General features: G+C 37.1%; 1 protein-coding gene across 1 annotated transcript in view; it reads right to left on the bottom strand.

The window, feature by feature from the left end:
- The window catches only part of RIMS2 (regulating synaptic membrane exocytosis 2), a 446152-nt gene that overhangs the window by 35005 nt on the left and 389408 nt on the right, over positions 1-21739 (bottom strand). Inside the window, exon 23 of the mRNA XM_059865145.1 lies at positions 19365-19606. Within this exon, the coding sequence (XP_059721128.1) occupies positions 19365-19606 (242 nt within the window). The remainder of the gene's footprint in view (positions 1-19364; positions 19607-21739) is intronic.

Below are 21739 nucleotides of genomic sequence, written 5' to 3'. Positions count from 1 at the left end.
AAAAGTTAACTGTGAAAGGAAACTTCAGCAATTATACAAAGATTGGGAACATGAGGAAATTTGCAACAACTGCAGAGGAAAATAGACTGAGGACACTGCTGAAGGCAGCTTCAGAAGATTGTGCTGGGAGGGTCACCTTGTGAGATTTGAAGTGTCACTGAAGGGTTCAGAATTTATCTTTTTGGATTGAGTGAAACTAGCAGAGAATTGTGCCTGTTTTTGTTACAGAGGCCACAGAGGCTTTGATTATGTTTTGGACTCCTAACCAAATGCCCAGATAACACACATAACTGACATTATAGCAAATTTGACTTTGTTTTCCACTGGCTAAAGCATCAAGTAATGTGGTCATTGCCTTTTCCACTGCCCTGAGTCCCTAGTCCATGTTCCCTGAGGTGCAAGGAGGCAGGTCCTTCCAGCTGGTACCCTGACCAGCTCTGCCTGCCAGATGTGGCAAACTCTTGGGACAGAGATCCAACTACTACTTTAAATCACAACCCCCAGTCACTTTGAGGCAGTAAAAGAGGGAGTATTTGCTGACTAAGTGACTAAGGTTTAGCAGTTCTGACTCCAAACTTTTTTTTTCTGCAGTGCTTTTGCAGGTATCCTGCCCGTGGCAGAAGGCTTGGAATTACATGATTTTTAAAGTAAAAAACTATTCCAAACTATTCCATCATCCAATGATTTTATGATTTTCAGTCAATATTTTCTTTTGTTTGCTTGTGCTTTCTCACTATGGTCCTACATATTGGCATCATATCCAAGGTCACTGCTAGAAGGCTGTTTTACCTACACGTGAAGGCTGTTTTATAAGATGGCAGCATATCTTTGATCCACAGATTAAACTCAAACATACAAATTATCATACAAAAGCTACCTCAACACTTTTAAATTAGGAAAATTTAGGCATTTTGTATCATGGCTACCTGAAGAACTACCTCCTCCTTTTGCAATTACTCCACTACAGAGTGTCAGCTGTACTTAATCTATCAAACAGAAAAGATGTCAAGAGAAGGTTAGTTTTAGAAAAGGATTCTTTACTTTCTACTGTATTTCTTCTTAGAGATCAGGAATCACTAAATTTTAGGGGAGTCTGTGAACCTTTCTTCCTTCCTTAGGATTTAATTTTTAGAAACAACACTATATGAAAAGAATCCTTTAAGTAAACGTAAGAAATTTGTCGAAGATCATTATAGTAGTAAATAATGTTTGGTCTGTGAGATACTTATTGGTTTCTCTGGGTCTGGATTGAAGGCACTTGAGAAGATAGCTCATGTTCAGACTCAGGTGTTTATTATTTTTTATCTGTGAAACAGCCTCACAACCATGAGCTCAGTATTTCATTAGCAAGGCACAAAATGGCTATCTATCTCTTGTTACAAGGTCTTTTAAGACTAAAATATCCAGTTAAGAAAAGACACTTAGATTATTTTCCCTTTTAACCCAATAACTGATCCCTGGAAGCCTGCAATGCAGACTTTTCTGTCCGATTACAAAACATCACCCAAACCCATGAAGAAGAAGGAAGAAGAAAGAAGAACAACTTGCCTCCACCCTAAAACCTCTATCTTGCTTCATATTTATTTCTATATTCTAAAATCCCAAACTCTACGTTTTCTACTCTGTGATATTACACATTTCTAACCAACTACACACCCATAATCCCAGCACTATCAATCAATTTTGGAAGCTTTCTTCACAGCCTCAGGTCAAATGCAGTGTTCTCTTCTGGGCCTGTACCTTTAAGAACAGAAAGTTTAAAATTCTCAGCATCCAGGATTCCAACAACACTGTGTTTATAAATCAACTATTTCATTAGAGAGGATCCTTTAACCTCAGTTTATATCAGGTTCATTTTGAATAACAAGTCTAATCGAGCGCCTTGGGCACTGGAGGGGGTGTCAGTCCAAAACATGAAAGGACTTCTTGGGTCATTGGAGCTGCAGGTCCCTTGCTGCAGGACTTTGGAATCCAGGAGGTTTGACAAGAGAGCATTTACGGGTGGCCACATTGTTATTTTTCAGTCTCTCATCAAGATGCATTAAATGTTTTGTGCCACCTGCCCTGCTTTCCTTGGATTTCCACAGAAGTGCCAAAGGTTCATTAAGCCTCAAGATTTGTCTCTTTGCCACAATCCTGTTTAGGAAGATTAACCAGTGATAATATGGGAGGAAACAGTTGAATGCAGATTAACTGGGGTAAGAAATAACGATGCTGAGGTAAAATAATATTAGCATCATAAGTGCTGAATATGATGAATCTGGATTAACAGTCATATGAAAATCAGGCTGACAGATTTCTAAAAGAACTTTGGAGTTCAATAGCAAGGAACATATCTGTTCTTTCTTACAAATGAGATACTTTTAGTGACCTTTTCTTTAAAAAGCTGCACTCTCAAGAATACACATTTTTTATTTAACATTTTTTTAAATACTTTTGCAAAATCAAAAGATAATGCACATGCTCTGAATGTCTAAATGATGAATTTGAGAGTAGAATGAAGCTGCATTCCTGTTCCTTTTATGGCACTCTGCACTGGCAATTTATTTTCAGAACAAATAAAAGTAACATTGTAATTATCCTTTTATGCTAACAGTTTCGGTATTGTATTAAAAATGTTTTAAAAGGAACACATGGTATTCACTGGAGCATAAACACTTGTGAAATTGCTCCATTCTGCTGATGCCTCCTTCTCCACTGATATAATTTTCCATCAGTCTGTCTATATTATATTTCTGTTTCTGCAAGTTATCACTTTTATGAGCAAATACAGTATAGTTTGACAAAATAGAAGGAAAGAGTGAAGTCCTGATCTACATTATTAAGATCATATTATGTTATTAATTGCCACAAAACTTGTTAGTTCTAATTTAATATGACCAGATGAAGTAAAATACTGAAGTAAAATACAATAATGCTCAGAAAAGTATCAAAATATTGTGTGTTAATAGTTAGGATACAACTCAAAAGGAGTGTGGTTTTCTGGCATTGTAAGACAAAAGAGTGTGCAAAAAGTGTATGAAAAATAAGTTTACTGACATAATGTTAATGCTCATCAGATTATATGAATGAAGGTTCAACATACATTCAAGAAGTGGGAAAAGCACCAAGTGTGCAGAAAACCACATTTCTGTCAGAACAGCTGGGGAGCCAATAAAATATCAGAGCTGCAGGTTAGGTATAATAAATTTAGGTGCTCAGTACACTTTACACATCAACCATGCATAGGACTAATCTTCTAATAAAAGTTAATTCCACTGAGCTCTACCCTGCCTGACAAACTTACATTAATTTCTCCATCTCTGAACTAGTATATTTTCAAAATTTCTTTTCTGAATGTTCACCTTACCTGCCTTGTTGAACTATAATAATCTAAATATTTTTTCCATGACCTATGGTGGTGTACGTGCATATGTAAACAGAGCGAGTGAGAGAGAGAACAATTGTCTTCTCTTCCCATAATAAACCTTCTTCTTTTCCCCTCTTTTGTTTTAATGGAGACAAAACAATTTTTCACATGTTCCATTGTTTTCTATCCACTGAACAATCATGTAACCCAAACCTGAGGGCCTAAAACTGTAAAAGAGAGATTTTTACCTAAAAGAGAGATCATTTACCAAGTTTATAAATATGCGAGGCTGTATTTTATAATGGAGCAAAGGAATTTACTAAAAAATGATGGATAAATAGGTATTGATAATTCAGTCCTTGCCATGGTCTACCCACATAATTTTCTAGTTTTTCTTCAGTCTAAACTCTATCTGCGCATCTGGCTTAGCTGTGAGAGTGAAAGGAAAAGAAGTAACTTGATGAGGAGCAAAACTCAGTTAGGACAAGAGGATGAATCATGAGGGATGTTGAAATTCAGGACACTGAGTTTAAATTTATGGACATAAAAAGGAAGAAAGTCTGTCAGAGCAGCAGGTATGGAAAATTATTTTTAACTACCAAGTACATGAGGGTTTGCTGACAGACAGGAGAAACCAAAACGTTCTGGGCTGCAGGACAGAGCTGCATGTACAGCACAGAGCTCTGCAGTACAACAATAGAATCTGACTACTCTGGGAAAGGGTGTTACTGTAAAATAGTATTTGTCAAAAATTAATTGTTTGTAATTTTCTCTACTAAAACTAATCTCTTTTTGCCCAAAATCAGGTCTCATCATTCCAGTGTCTGTCATATTCTGTCCTAATAAAAATAAGTACTGTGCACTTATGAAGCTAAGCAAGGATCTACAATTCAGTCCTGAAGGAAGTAACAGGAAAAAACAGCTCCAGGAATAATCAATGGTGAAGTCTTTAATTTAATGTAATTTAATTCAATTTAATTTAATTTCAGTCATTCTTTCAATTGATCTTCTTCCTGCTTAGGGCTTAGGCTTTTGCAAAACAAAGCTTTGGTGTGTTTTCAATCTGGTAAAGAGTGGGTGGAAGTAATAGTCACCATTAAGAAATCATTTCCATGCCTTCATGTAAACCTCACTCTTCTTTCTTGGAGCATTTCTATGGCCTTCTTCACTCATGACTGAAATGTATTAAATTTTGCATATGAACTGCACATGGAGATTGATCAGTAGATGATCCCTGAAGCTGTCTCTTGACAGATGAGAAGAAAAAAAATCCCATACCCTTTTAGTGCCAATTTATTGCAAAATGAACTGAAGAACTACCACGGTGCAGACAAACTTGCATGGATGAGTCAGAAATGGAGCTGTTGCTCAGCTTCCAGAGAAAGCACAAGCAAAGGCACTGTTACATGGTGACTTTCTCATCATGTCTCAGTTTGGAAGATGGGAGTGGAGGTCAGTTAGAATAATATCTATCACATATATAGAATATATGACTTTTCATCAAGAAAATGACAGAAATTAGAGACAGAGAAATCTCTTAATCCAGCTACCCACTGCCAATGCCAGAGCCAGTTTGCATACTCTCAGGAAGCCCATTCAGGAAAGGAGCAAAAGTTCTATCAGCATGAAGCTGTTAGTTACTGGATGTTGCACAAATTGTATATTTAAAAATAACTCAGCCTTTCTACAATATACTATTAATTGGTACGTAGGGAAGACATTAATTTACTGGCTTCACTTACATACATTTGGCTTTAAATTTGGCTCAGAAACCAGTTGGCACAGTCCCTCAGAAAGATATTGCAAACTCCATGACCAAGCACCTGAGCCAATTCACACATTCAGCTGGCAATTCCGTGCTCAGCCCAGAAGTGAAAAGTGACAGTGACTGTGAGAAAAGCTCGGTTTCAGGACGGAAGTATGCCACCAATATTGGCTATCCTGCCCTGATGCACCAAGAACCCAGCAGTGCCCAGTGCTGCAGCCAGGCAGGGTCACTGCAGCTGCCCAGCACAAAAGCCAGGGCTGTAATTCCTCAGCAACCCCAGTAAAAGGTTCTCACACAGCTACCTGTCTGCCTGTGTGGGCATTCTCCTCTAACCAACTTTTCAACCCAAGTAACATTTTCATTTGCATCCATGGGAGATAGAGGTATTAACTTCCTAGGCTTTAATGAGGCCAAGGAGCCCGAGCCAGGCTGGACTGTGCCAGTCACCATTTGCACAGCTCGTGTCCCACAGGAGGGAGGGCACACGGGAAGGAGCTCAGGGACCTCCAGGGACACAGGAGGTTAGAACTGAATTAGAGATGGGATCTTATTGTTCCAACGAGAGATGTAGCTTCCAATGCTTCGAATACTTCTAGAAAAACTGAAGTTAGGAAGAAATAAAAAACCTAAAATGTGTACACAGAGAATACATATATGCACATATTGGTGTATTTATTAGGAATCCATGACAGAAATGTGTACCACTGAAACACCTAAATCAGATATGCTTTGAGACTGTTGAATCTAATTTTTTTTCAATATTTTCAATCAAATATTTTCTATTTTTCATTATAAAATTAAAAGAGATATTCAAAAACCACCTCAGAGGCATCTTAAGGTAACATAAAAATCCAGATGAACCTTTAAATCAAAATAAAAAGAGAATTTAACACAGCTGTCTTATTTTTTAATGTGTTGAGTGAGGATGGCTTTGTGAAACTATAATCTCATTTCCTGTCCCCAATAAAGCAGTGATTTTCAATTACTATTTTTGCTTATTAGAAAGAACAACACTTTTTTATTGTTATATTTACTTTATTATTAATTATTTAATAATTAATAATAAAACCAACAGGGGGTATATTAACAATATGTAAATATTTTCATTGAGCCCAAAGAACAGCAGAAAGCTAATTAAGTCTTACAAGGAATGGGGAAGAAGAAAGCATAACACTGAGGAAAGAAAAGGAATTGCTCTCTGAGTTGCTCATGTATTCTGCTTTCTCAGGACTGCCCTGGTCACTCCAAACTGTCCTACACAATTCTCCTTCACAAAAGCTTTTGTCTTTTGCTATAATTTTTCCCAGCTGCAAGTCTTCCTCTAACTGCCTTGTTCCTGATTCCCACACTCTAATGTGCAGCCAGAGCCATGCTGTCATTTAGTTCCCTCCTGTGTGTGCCTTCTTCTCCCTCTTTCACTGCTATAATTGCTGAATTTCTCCATACTCCACTTCCCTCACCTCTTGACTTTCTCTCACATTAAAGTCTGCATTGCTGCCTCCTGCTGTGGTTCTTCCTCATCAATCACTGCTGCTCTCAGACTGTGGCTCATCTTTGCTGAAAGTCTTTTCAACAGGCTCCCTGCTACCAGCCACTGACCCTGAGCCCTTCAGCCTGGACCTGTGCACTTCTGCTGAGCAGATCTACCTCACTACCTTCCTTTGATGCCAGCATCATCCCACATTATCAGCAACTTCCCTTCATACTGATTTAAGTCCCACATCTTAAAGACCTGTTTTCACAGAATATAAAAGTTTCTTCTTAATATTTTTAATTATTAAGACTTTTTTTCTAAAATCTAGAAAATTCCTAGGAGGTCACTTTTTTTCATGTCTGACATCATGTCAAGGATACTTACTTTTGGTGAGATCCAAACTGTCTGTGCTGAAAGCAAAAAAGCAACCAAATATGTTCACATCTTTGGTGTTTAGACACTGGACAGACATGCCATAGCTCAGGACAAGAGATAGAGAAAAAGCAGGAATTGATGGGCTGAAGGTGGAACTGGAAAACACAGTTAACTCTGCTAAAGGGAAGGAGCTTAAATTAGCTGCAAATGGCTAACTAACTGCCTACAAAGTATTTTCATATGGAAACAGAATTCTTGGTGATATGCCAAAAATTTAAATGGAAAATAAGTTCAAGGATTTTAATGGGTTTTACCTGTGTGATCACTGACTGTGATTTTGGCCACTTCTATGCTGTCCACACTTACAGATAGATAGATAGACAGATAGATAGACAGAGTGTATGTGTGTAAAAGAAAAGAATTACAAAACACAAAGCTATAAATCAGAATAAAAGATGTGAAAACAGAGGCTGCAATAGGATTTATATGTAGATACTTATTATAAGTGCATTTTTCTGCCATCTACCTTATTCTCCTCAAGTTATTTATTTTTGTGGTCTACTTATTAATATGTAGATGAAATTAACCAAGGCATTATAAAATTGTAAGGAGTTATGGACAGTGCATGCAGACAAATAAATCCTTCATCATGTATGGTGATTGCAAAAAAATAATTTTCTCAGGCTATGTTTAAAATACCAGAGATTGTGATAATTTTATTTATCCTTACAAACAAAACCTTAAATGATCAAAAGATTGAGAGCTTTAGAGGTCTTTCCAGAAGGAGACCCTCAGGGTCCTTTCCACACAGACTGCATACCTTCAAATGCCAGATGAGTATAGAATCACACTATGGTCAAATTAAATGACAAAAACTTTCTTAATCTTGAACGGGCTAGGATATGCAACTTGGACAAAACTGGCACATGCTTAGATTCATCTCCCCACTGAGAAAAGACAAGCATGGTTGTAAAATCCAGGATCCAGCTTTAACCATCTGAAAAATATTCATTTCAAAATTGCAAAGAATTCTTTTCCCAGTAGGGTTCTGTTCAACAATTCCTATAATCAGCCAACACGCTGCATGAAAGCATTTGCTTAAATGAAATAGCAAAAGGCATGCAAGTTAATGACTTCTACTGAGCACTGAGCCCTAAGACTTCATAGGAAAGCTGCTGAAATGATTGATTTGTGTACCTCCATGTAGCCTGACCTCTGAGGGCTACCAGCTGCTGGCACCTGGCTTAGGCAGTGCAGTCACAGAACGCGAGGAGGCTCTCAGCCTGCACACTGCTGACAAGTGCTGCTTTTAAAGGTAACTCCCATGGCACAACGGTCTCCAGCCATGATGGATGGGCACAGGGAACCGTTCTGTCCAGACTTTCATGTGCATTATTTAACTGCAAGAAAACTGCAAGATACTTGACTGCAATTAATTTTCAAAGCTTCCCTGCATTTCTGTCCTTCTCCTGATGAAAACATGACTTTGGCTATTGATTGGGTGGTGAAGTTAAACCACAAAGCATAGCAATGGCAGCAGCTGCAGAGATGAAGAAGACTCATCAAATTCTTGTCCCTTAGTGGTCTTACCAAAGAAAGAGAGCAGAAGAGAAACGGGGTTGCCTGTGTGTGCAAAGTGGATTCATGTTTTCCTCCCCTGTGTGAGGGGGCAGATTTCCTCAAAGGAGCTACTAACTTGAGTGGAGCTACTCATGTGCTTTTTAGTAATCACTGTACATAGCTACTTTCCAACATTAATAAATAATATTCAAGCTCAGAAATAAAATCAACATCAGAAATAAAATCAGAATGTCTGTAAAGCAGACGAACCATAAAAGGTCTGCCTAAAAGGTTTTTTTCCTTCAAGTTCTGCAGATTCATACAAACCAATTTTATTTTCATCCTCTGCATGGGAGCTCAATTTTCAGACACTAATGCAACTCATGGCATACAGAGATTAGGACGAGCAATTTTTCAGTTACCTACAAACTCAACCAAGGAAGGAACCAAATGCTACCAAATGAAGGTAGGTCTGAGAGCAGCAGGGAGCTCAGCACTGCTAGTGAAACAAGAGGACAGAACAAGGAAATACAGATGGTAGCAGGGAGAAGTTCTTTGTCCTGTTCAAGAAAAAGAATGCTTTGGTGAAGCAGACAATGCTTCTCACTAGATCTTCAAATTCAATGGCATTTTTCTGATGTTCATCTATCATAGCATATTTCTATGCTGTAATGAAAAAAAAAGTAGAATATTGTATTGCTAGAATATGTAAGTTACAAATTTAAAGACATCTAAAACAGAAAGTTTCTATAGAACTTAGCTTTGTTTTTTAAATGTGTTACTATGTTATCTTTTCTACATAAATATCGAAATTGGCAGTGCCTTAACACTGCAGGTTATACAAAAGATTATGCATTACTTTAAAATTGTAAAAAATATTAAAGACATCCACCTTATGAAAAAATCCGTAATGCTGGTAACTATTAATTAATTTAGTTCATCAGAGGGAAGTAATATTTCCTTCACAGTACAAATTTGTTCTTGACAGGTCTTACTGCAGCACAGTAACAAGAGCAGTACTTATTACTGTGAATATTTTCAATTAAGTCTCAACATGATTTCATAGACTGAGCTAAAAATAATTTTTGCTGGCACCAAACTCTAACCAGACAAGGGCAAACCCAAAAGATTAGAGTACTATAGTTACAAAAATGAATAAAATCTGATTTTAACTTTTGGAGCAGAGATTTAATTAGTACAAGAAAACATATATAGTTTAACATTTCATGAAATGAAATGATCATGACAGTAAAAAATTGGATGTCATTCACAGAAGCACTTGCAAGCATAGAAAAAACTCCTAAAAGTAGATATAAAAGGACAACCCACCTTTAAGGAAACTGTGTTTTTCTTACTTTACCAAAAAAACAATGTAAGACTGCTAAAAAAATATCTCCCAAAGATATTTGTCTTATAAAGGTAGACAAAGAACCATGCACAAATTATTTAGGTGATAAGGAAAAAGGGGTTTTTCTTGCATTTGTTAAGAGGCAATTCATCTTTTCCTACATAGTCTGCATTACAAATGGTTTGCAAACAGCTTAAATGTTTTAGTCCTTCTGTGAAATGTTCTCCATGACAATTTTTGGCTCCCTGAGCATGAAAAGCAAGTTTAACTGAACTCACATATGCCTAACAGTATTAGAGAAAATTGTATCACATTGTTCAAGCACTACTCAAAAGGCAATAACAAAACCTGCACTGACATTTACAAATAATACATGGAAGAATTCCTCGTTTGTAAACTACCAGAATATAAAATACTGCATCAAAAATACACAGTTAGCCACTGCACTCCTTGAGCTAGATTCTCATGTTTTCACTTAATTTAGATGCACTTGAGATGTCTTTAATCTATCCATTTCCTTAGTATCCACTGCCAAAGCATTTGGTATTTGTAAAGTATAAGGATGTGTTTTGCTTTCTCAAATTTAAAAAAAATTAAAACTTTAACCTGGAGTTCTCCAATAGCATAGTTAAGAAGCACAATGTGCAATCCAGAAGGACAGAAAAATAATTTCACCAAATCCTTTTCGTTGTGCTAAAACAGAAAGTAGAGTATTGACGAGTTTTAAGTTTATATTATGGCACTCCATGGACTTCTGTTGGTCTCAAGCAATTTCTCTTTTCTGTTCTTTCTTATCCTCCCCTGTATTTGTCTCACTTCTCAATACAGACAGCAAAATCACATATTAATTAAAAACAGTTTAGTATTGGATTCAAGTTCCTAAAATGCACAGGAACCAGTCATATCATTCCAAAGTAAAAAAGTTCCTCAGATTTGTGTTTTTACCCTAATTTTCCTTCTAATTTTGATTCTATACTAGCTGAGAAACAACTGACTTGCCGCCATGGAGATGGCAGGGCCCCATCCTACACATGAGCATTCAAAAAACACAGATCCTGCACATTCTGCCTCAGGGACAGATCTGGCAAGCTTTTAAAAATGCAGCTGCAGAACTTGGCTAAAGAAATTTAGTTTTGACTGCTGCTTTATTTTATTATGTCTCTAGAGAAGCAGAGACCAAATGTCTGTCTCATATTGCAACTATCCAACATGTATCTGTGATTGCAGATCTGTGTTCAGAGCCCCTCCCCTGCTGAAGGAAAATAAAAAGTTTCCCAGTTTCTTGGACCACACCTGGCATAGACCATCTGGCACATACCTGAGATGCACTGTTTTGCAAACTGAAGTTTTTGCTAGCACCCAAAAAAAAGGAAGAGGATGACCCAGTGTGAGAAATAAAGCATGGACAAGAGACTTGAATGTAAGCTAATATTTAGGGTATCTTGATTGTGAGCAAAAGGTTCAGCTTCCTGATCAAATGGTTGCCTGTGCATTTATCAATGGTACACTTAAATAATTTTAAATTACTCTGTTAATATAATTTCTCCTGTGGAGTTCTCTGTTAAGAGTTTACTGTTAGTTTTGGGTGATAGTATCATCACACTTGCTCTGTGGAAGACAAAGCCAGGCTAAAGAGCCTGGAGGTGCACTGTGAGTCACAGCCCAGTTCATTACACACAAAGTGTCTGGAATTGTGAATAGCACAACTGTATTCTCAGCACCTGCACGATTTCCCACAGGCTGTACATCCCATGGGGTGTTTAAAAGCAGGAGTTTGTAACTTTTCCCATTTGTTTTATCCTACAGAGACCACGGATTGCTGTGTTTGTAAGGCAGACCCAGCAGCAGCTGAAAGTGGCAACAGGAGAGTGCAGTCAAAGGAACTTCTGTGACACAGCAATGTCCAGGCAACTTGGATACCAGTCAAGGCCAGAGAGCTGTTCTGGATTAGCATGCCTCTATTACCACCTTTTGTTTTGAGGCTATTTTCATTACTTTTTTACTTTCAGGTAATTATTCTATAAATTCACTTCTATCCTTCGAAATAGAATTCCATTTATCAAAGGGTTATCAATAGCATTGATAGCATGGGTAGTGTTAAAGACATAAATTTAATATTAAGATACAACTTACCAAAAGACATTTAATACTGCATTCCATTTAGGTACAAAGAAAGAAATCCTGTATTATTACAAAATGTTAAATTGAAAAAATATGCAGCTCTAATGAATCTGTAAATATAACTGCAATTTTTTTTTTTTTTGGTGTGCAAACCACGTCTCTAATAACTGTTCAACAGCAAAGTAATACAACCCTTTCCCTGCTGGCATTTGGAGATCTGAAGTAAATCTCCCTTCACAGCCCAATGTTATTTAGTGACAATGGTTCACAGAGCAATGAATACATTAATATTGTCCTTCTAGAATAATACAAAGAATATTCATTGAAGTGGCTATGTATGAAATTGACAAAACTAGAGATATTATTTAAACTGATAAAAAAAACCTAACTGAATTTTCTTCCTTGAAATATAAACTACATATATACACAGAACTGTAACTACAGATAAATATTGCAGACATTTCAGGCAAAGTGAAAACTGAATAATTGCCAAGGTATGAAATTGCCCTATGAAGTTCTTTTTTTCGACTCTCAAGTTTCAGTAGACTGAAATCAGAGCTCTCTTTCACAGAATAATGAGCAAGAAATTCTAATATAGTCTATCATATGTTAACTAAGGGATTAAAAAATCCCAAAAGGAGTTTCTAAATGGAAATTTTCTTAAGGAAAGCCTAAATTTTTCCTTATGTAACAACACAAAAAAAACCCAAATCTTGTTTACTGCAAAAACAGAAATAAAACAGCTTTATAGTTTGGGTTTTATTGTGAGATGTATAATTTTTTGAGCAGAGATCTTAGGAGAATTCTTCCACTTTGAAAAAGAAAAATAGTTAAGCAGTATTCTTACTAGGAAAGATCACCCTATATTTCTCTCTATTTTTGCCTCTAATTATGGAAAGAAAAAAAACTTGTGGAAGGTCAAGCTAAATGTTCTGCTCTCACTTAGGACTTTCTCCTTTTTTCCCCTTATTAATGAGTTCAAGTAGTAATATAAGAAACTCTTTTTTTTTATTAAAGAAATGCAGAAAATAATTTTTTAATGATAAGTAAAGATTTTTAATATCATAAATGCCTACATATAGGGGGATTAGTTCTACTTCTATCACAGGCAGATGAAAGTCTTACAGGTGTGTACCTCCCTGAGTTGATAACTATATTACAGAAAAGTTTGATGAGTTATTTGTAACTGAGGCAGTATGGCTCAGTTGGTGCACATGATCTGCACCTTTTTTCCAAAAATTAAGTCTTTTATTCTTACTCCCTAGTTTTAAACCAGGGCTTCCTTCTCATTTGCCTGGAGTTTTTCCTCATATATGGTGTAAGGTGTCTCCCACACTTTGTGTGTGAGAAATGTCTTCCAGACAACTTCTAAAAGATCACAGCTAACATTGGCTGGAGCTCAGTTCTGGCATCTCAACTCTGTGTTTGTTTTCACTGCATCCACCTCTCAGAAAGGCTTTGTGAACATGTGAGGACTCAAATACACACCTACTTCCTCTACAGAAGATCTGTTAAAGAGAGCTGCATAAATTTTTCATTGCCATATCTCCTTTCCTAGCATTTTCCTACATGTAGAGAAAAATAACAGAATTTACTGACATTTTAAAGCCTTTTTAGTTTGCAATTAGAGTCTCTTTATTTATTACCATACTTTTCAGAGCTTATTTAGTAAAAGCTGATTAATGCTCTTGGTAATGTAATTTTTATAATAGTGCTTTCTCTTTGGTAAAGGATTCAGTTCACAATTCTCAACTAATGAGTAAGATAAATATGCCCTAATCTCTTGTCAACTGCTAATCCTATATTTCTATCAATGTATTATGTGTTAATTTTGAAAGTAAATCAGATTACATATCAAGAATATTGATGCAAGTGTAATGCTACACATTAAACAGTCTATTACATTAGCAGTCTGTCTCTGGAACAGAAGAGGAAATAAACCCTCAAACAAATGGCTTGTTTCTAATTGCCTGTATTATATATAATTTTTAAAAAAATTAAAATACATGTCCAAATTAAAAGTAGTGGATGATAATTTCAGTTGCCATTTTGACCACATAAACTAATTCTAGAGATAAAAAATAACAATTTTGTAAACATTGTAAACAATTATGTCTATTGTGTAAACAAATACACTTTTATTCAGTAAATTGTATGCTTACCAAATAGTAACTCATTTTAGACAATGAAAGGCAATCAATGTAGCTTCTCCTTTAATCACCATGATTCCAAGTGATTAGGCACCCTCTTTTTTAATAGGAACAACACTGACTATATGTGTCGTAGAAGACTATTTTATATAAATCAAATATTGAATTGAGAAAAGTGAAGTTCTATACCACACCAAGACCAATATTACCAATAGGTTCCTCTCAATTATTCCATAAGTTGAGGAAATTCCTCTACAGGCAACATCATTGGTTCCTAACAGACATAAGTGAGACTGTTCTACTTACAAGTACAGCACTTCAGACTGCAGTTTCAACACTTTTCAGACCATACAGAATCCAAAATTTGGTTTAAAACACAAAAAAAAACAAAAAAAAAAAAACAAAAAAACCCCAAAAAAAACTCACTCAAATGTTTTGCTCTGAGACTTAGTTCTCTTACATTTCTTCTAAGATGAAGCCATGAAACATCAAAATTTCTAAATACTTTAATCTCTTTTCACTTGGGACCTCTCCAGAATTTGTTAAAATGGAAATACCTCATTTTGATAAAAACTATTGAGTTCACACAGCACCAATCATCATTTTATTGGCACAGAACCAACTACTGTTTTTACTTTTCCTATAGAGAGCTATAATTTCAATAATATATGGTGAAGTTTAACCTCAGCAAAATTATGAAGGATGTCAAAATATCTCCTAACACTGTCTCAAAATTCCACTTTCACAGCCCTATAACTTCATGCCACATTTGGCTCCTAGCAAAGGTTCTTAGGTGACATGGAGCAACATGTTGGCACAAAGCAAGTGCAGTTCATGCAGCACCAGCTGCCCCCAGCACCACCTGCTACGTTTACGTATGCAGGGTCCTCTGGAGCGTGGCACCTTGGAGCAACACTGCAGAGACACACAGAGAGGGTTCTGATTTCTATCTAAACATAGTTACACCTCTCTGCAGGCATTACTACACTGATCACTCTCAAGTCATGCTGTTACTTCCTTTTTTCATCTCTTTTAATAGGTTCCATCTATTGTAATCACATTCCCAAACACTTGACGGGACTCAGCCCCTGAGAGTGCGCTGGACCCACACAGGTGACCCAATGTACACACATGATGTTTCAGTGTATATGATCCACAGAGCACCCCAGATTCTGAAAGCATTCACTAAACTGCTTTGGCTCTTGGCTATAATCAGCCTACAAACACAATAGGTTTTGGCTAACTAAAGAAAAGAGGAAATATTTACCTCATTGAAAGAGAAACAGCAGCTAAATAAGGATAGTGAAGGCACACAGGTATCTGCCTGCCAGATACTGCGTGTTCATTGAAAGGGATGCCTAGGATGACATGATAAAAGGATGGCCAAGATTTTACTCATTAATGAAATATACCTGAGAATTAGGTCTGCATCTCTATAGAAGTCTGATCAGTTCCCTCAGGACTGATCAGCAGGAAAACAATTTCAGTCCAGAGATGAACAGCGAAGCCTATTAAGAATTGCATTTTGCATTCTATTTTTCTAAATAAAGAAAGCAATATTTTCCACAAGGAAAAATGCCTGTGGAATCAGGACCTGAATGTTGCAACATAAACTCCTTCTAACCCATCAAATTTTAGCTTTTAGAACTGATAGTTTGACTCAAGAATATGGAGTATACCTTTAGCTATTTTTGGAGCACTGGAAACATACAGGAACCAGAAATAAAATAAATTCTAAGTTATCTTTCTACTATACTCTTCAGAATCTTGTCATTTACTGAAGTCTTAAAAACTTATGAAACATTACTTTTGTGTCATACTCTTTACCCGTAAAACAGCGGTTCCTACCTGAAAAGGAATACAGACCAGAATAAAAAATACTTTTCTGTATCTGAGTGTCAACTTCTTAGCACTATGACATAAGAAGAAACATTAAAAATATAATTTGAAAAGGCATTTAAAACTGACCTTATAAGGCATGTATTGTAAGTCTGATACACAGTCCTGAAAATATTTATGATGACCTACTTGCCGGAAAACTTCTGGCACAGGTTTAGTTATAAAATATGAATGAAGAAAACCACTGAAGTAAAACTATGCTTTATAAAACACTTGAAAGAAGCTTCAGAGTTACAGACAGACATTTCTACACTGATTTCCACATGAGCACACAACTTTCTACAGAAGTTGTGTTATCTTCTGATATCAGTATGCTTTTTCAAGCCTGATATGCAAGGAGATACTTGGCCAGCACATTGAATGATATAAGATCTTCAGAAAGTACCTAAGTTAAACTTTTATACTTAATCCGGTTTCTACATGGTGCCAGTGCCCTGACACCTGAATATGTCCAGCCTCTCAGTTCCAGAAAACTGTACTTACAGGAAACCTACAGGAAATTAGTGTTTTGGTTCCAGATTGTACCAATACATGATTCCTTGCACAGGCACCCACCATCTGAGAAAAGGAACATGATGAGACAAGCCAGAAAAATTTATAAATTCATTAAACACCTTAATTGCAAGTTTTAATCCTCTGGTATCAAGATACAATGCTGGTGTCCAGCATTTTCTGTCAGATGTACCAATGGATGGAAATAGAACACTTTGGGTTGGAAGGGACCTTAAACGCCATCTAGTTACACCCCCCCTGCAGGGGGGACAGAGACACCTTCCACTTGGGTTGCTCAGAGTCCCATTTAACCTCGCCTTGAACATTTCCAGGGATGGGGCATCCACAGGACAACCTGTTCTGGTGTCTCACCATTCTCTTTGTGAAGGATCTGAAGACATGCAAGGTATTTCTTCATGGTGTGACCTCAGCCTCCCCAACCCTACAGGCCATCAGGTTGTGTCACTGTAGACACAGCACCATGCACACACCTCATCCAGGGGCTGGCATGTGGCCACAGGCCCGCTCACCACAGCCAGCAATGCTTCTGTGACCCAGCTGTTAAAGATGCTTGTGCTCTCCTGTAGCAGCAGCCACGTGTGGCCACCAGAAAGGGGCCCTTGGGGACACTTGTCCAACAGAGCAGCAGGAGCAGGTGTGCAGTAGCAGCTCTACAACACAACCCTCAGCCCTTACCTGTACCCAACCAACACCAGGGGAGATGGCAGCAGGAGCTGCTCTGGCTGCTCTGGCCAGGGCCAGGCACAGGCCAGCCCTGAGCCCAGGCCAGTTCCAGGGGGCAGCCAAGGGACAGGGGCTGCCAGCCAGAGCCATGCCAGCTCCCCAGCTCCTGCCACTCCTTTAACAGCTCTGAATTACAGCTCCTCACTCAAGAGTTTGTCAGAACACTCTACTCACAGTCAGTGGGTCTACAGACTTTGAGTATTCTTTGAGACATTTGTATTTCACATTTGTCCCTGACTGGAGCATCTAATCAGTCATTGGGCAACTGATTGGATATAACTGAGAGAAAAATGTAGCTTAAAAGTACCAAATAACAAAGACAGTGTGGTATTTAAATCAGATCTAGACCAGACACACAATACAGATTCTCTCTAGCTCTGAGACATACTTGAGCAATGTACAAAGAGGTGACATCCTTCATTTAATAGCTCTTATGGCAAGAGACCAGATTAGATAATAAAAAGTAATGATTAGATAATAAAAAGTAATGTAGTGCATTGTATATGATTTGATATTCAAATGTGTCTATACAGTTACACAGCTAGCTCTGTACTATCACAAGGCAAACATTTAGACTTCCAGGTAAGCAAGTGATTAATTTTTTTTCTTGCCTAACCAGACACTTCCCAGATTTGTCTAAAGGTGACTTCATCTTTTATCTGCCATTTACTCCAAAAAAAATATAAAGGTACATGAACCTGTCCTTTCCATAACCTGCAAGTGAACTGGTAAAACACAAGGTTGATGCAAAGACTTGCCTACTGATGGAGTCATCCTCTGCATGATATTCAGGGTTTCCCCTATAGACATTCTTTCCCCTCTTCTTCATTCCTTCCTGTTCATACTGCATTCAATAAGTCACAGATTCAAGCTCTCCACCCTCTTCCATATTGTTACATCTCCTTCTTTCCTTTCTTTTTTAGTTCTACTATTTACAGTACTTGAAATCCCACCCACATCCTCCAAAAGTTTACTTCAAAAATTTACCGCATTTTCTGACAGTGCAAATCATTGTTTTGCTCCATCGTGTTGGACATTACAACTCCTATCACTTTGGTTTGGAAAAAACTGAGAAATCTCTTATCTGTGTTTGAATAGTGGTTAGCACAATGGAGACCTTCAGATGGGACCTCACACAGCAGGGCACTGTAAACTTACATTGAACTGTATGAAAATATCACAACAATTTTTTTTTAAATACTGAGAATACAACATATCTTCTGTATATACCTTGAAATAAATATTTTATATATATATATATATGCATATTTATATAAATTGCTTAAATACTTCTTTTATATGAATGTTTTTCAAACACAAGTAACTTTTTTCCATGTAAAATACACTTGTCCTATACAGTGTCATTATTTGACATTGAGCTTTTCAGAGTGCATTATATGGATTTTCCCCAGAATAGGAAGAAATAGAAAAAAACGTGTAAGATTTTAAGTACTTAAGGCATCAAAGCAGAAAAACTCTCCATTTTCCTAGGCAGCACATTGAAGTATCCAATTTGAATTGAGAGAAACAGAAATGAGGAAAATTTCTACAGATGGTGAATTGGCTTGTAGGCTGAAAAGAAAGTTATTAAAACGCAATAAAACATTTGTACAAAAGTAATATAACATATCATTTTGTTCAGGAAAGTTGCTTTGTTTTGAAATAAGGTTGCACGTTTAAAGGTGAAAAAACCTCATGTTGAAATTCACAAACACTATCAGTGACAAAACCAAAGGCATTTCGCAGCATTTCAGTGACCCTTCAGAAACTTCAGTAAGGAATCCCCCCAAATGAAAGTACAGCTCATGCTGGTTCCTGAAAAGCTGAAAAGTAAGGAATTAGTGTATTAAGCAGGTTCCAGCAAGCAGAAGATAAACGCTTCAGTCCAACCTGAAAAGGATCTTTGCTGAAAAAAAAAAGTTTAGTAAATGTTCAGAGGAAAAAAGATAATCGACCATTTTCTTCGTTCCACAGAATATTGTCGATGAGGCAACTTCAACAGGATCTTCAAATGATTGAACTGTAAATACATAAGTATTATGTACATTTAACTGATAATTACAGAGAGAGGAAAAAATCCATACCAGTTTGGCTGAGCTGTGACGTGCTGCGGCTCTTTCTCGACAGCCCCACAATGGCGACCATCTTTGCACCGATGCTGGAGCGCCTCTTCTTGCTGCCACCACCAACAGTGCCCACTGCCGTGTCCGACTGGCTGCCATCGTTCTTCTCCAGCGTGTACATCTCCCCGCTGATGCTGGTGCTCTTAGTCATGTTCTTTCCTGAGATGGCCATCTGTCTGCTTTGCATTTTGGATGTAAAGACACTGTCAGCCAGTTGACGGATAAACAGTGCAGACAAAGAGTAAAAAGGGGAAGACAGAAAAGGACAGGTTTCAGATGGAAGGTTTTGGGAGACTAGAGGGTAAAAGCAGCTAATCACACAGGTAGGGTTTGGTTTTAAGAGGTAAAAGGAGACGCTTTAATTCTAGGGTCTTGGTTGGTCCACTGTAAAAATACTTGACTCATAAAAATTGTGTTTTAAATAACAAGCGCTTATTTACTGATTGACTTAAAACTGACCAGCAAAAGCCTACCAAAGAATTAATGCATCCATATATCATATAACTGCTTCTTGTTTGGAAAATTTAAGTTCTGGCTTCAGAGCTGTGTGCCTCTTCTTCTCACATATATACACACAAATAACATATACTCCTCTGGGAAACAGATACTTGATTTATTACTGGGTGGAAAAGAACACCAGTCTGAAGTCCAGTTTTGATTACTAAACATTCAGACATTTCAAGGAAGTTCTCAGTATTCTGGCTTAGCTCAGTCATCGTACAGTAATGAACATCCACAGGTTTTTCCTCCATCTCTGCATTAAAAAATACAGGTACTAGAAATCTATCTCACACAACACTTGACTGTTAGGTGGCATAGATCATCAGTACTGATAAAATGGAGTTCAATTCTAATGTATCTTTTGTACTCATTTAGAGACTCTGTAAATGTGCTCTACGTGGCTGCATCTAAACTGTCTGCTGCAGCATTTCAGGTGTCCCAGGGGAACCTGATCTACCAGTGGTCCAGTTATCTACCAGTGATCTACCTTTCCTTTCCTCAGAAATGGCCATCTACACTGATGACAATAGCACTTATCCAAATTTTGTCCTGACATCTAATTGTAGGTGTCTGAACAAATATCCAGAACTGGAAGCTCTGGGAGACATGTGGGGCTGAAAATATATAGAGAATTTTCTATGGCAATGAAGTTCTTGCACAGAACTTAGACCTTTATTATTCTTTTCAGTACAGTACTTCTCACCAAAAAGTCCCCATGAGATGCCATTTTAAACAATCCACAAAACTGCGGAATATTTCTGGAACCCTGGGGAAATGAATTTTTTGTTAAATCACCAATATATAAAGGCTAAAATGAATATTTTTTTCTTCTTAAGCAGATTTTCAAATACATGCAAAAGCTGTTGCTAGAGCTTTCGTACTTAACAAATGTCTCTAGAGCATATTTTTCTGAGTATAGAAAAAAAAAATATACTCTTTTCCCTTACCTATAATGGCCTGAAATCAATTTCATAAAAGGAAGGCATTATTATTTCTTTATGAAGTTTTTTTGCAATACAAATTCTGTCAGTAATTTATCTATGGAATTAATGCAGTGCACTCAAAAGTAAATGAAGACTTATAGCTTAGCCACAACCCAGAGGGAAAGATAAGAGTTGGTCCATAGCAGAAGTAGACCTTTGCCATTGAAAAATACAGGGTGTACTTCTCAGGGAAGGCACAGGGAAAAATATGAATGAGAGTTTGGATCAGAGAGTAGAGAAGCAAAAAACAAAGCTGAGAGAGAGCCATAGTGGCCTTCCTTAGACACACAATCACAAAAAAATGAACACAGTGGTAACCTGAAAGCTTTTTCCTTACCCTCTTTTAGGTCTCTTTGTTATGTGTTAGTACACACTGACTATCATCAGTACATTTATCACCAAGGGAAGAGTGGGATAGGATGTGAGTAGAGAGGAAGGCAGGAAACAGTAAAAGAGAATTTGTATTTCTGTGTCTTATTAGCACTATGTTACCTTACTTGTTAGATGCTAACATCACATGCTGTATTTTTTATGAATCTAACACCTCTAAGAATTCAGTCAAAGAAAACAGATGACACAGAAATCAGTTCTCAGTTTCAACATTATCTTGCATGTAAAAAATACTAGGGGTCTAGGAAAAACATGGCTGTGAAGAGCTGATATCTTCAACTTTATCTTAAGCAAAATTTTACTAAGAATCAGAAAATTAGAGCCCCTTATCCAGTAATGCTGTTTTTAATCCGAGTTCTCAAAGGAAATATGATTAATGTGTGCTTTCAGTCAGGTCTCTCTCTTTTTAGTGTTTTTAAAAATCAGATAAAATTTGACAGAGCAGTAGGAAACTAAAGCTAT

The sequence above is a fragment of the Haemorhous mexicanus genome, chromosome 1 (genome assembly GCF_027477595.1).
Source record: "Haemorhous mexicanus isolate bHaeMex1 chromosome 1, bHaeMex1.pri, whole genome shotgun sequence".
NCBI lineage: Eukaryota > Metazoa > Chordata > Aves > Passeriformes > Fringillidae > Haemorhous > Haemorhous mexicanus.
Note: the sequence above shows the minus strand (reverse complement) of the source record. Positions and strands in the feature narration are given on the sequence as shown.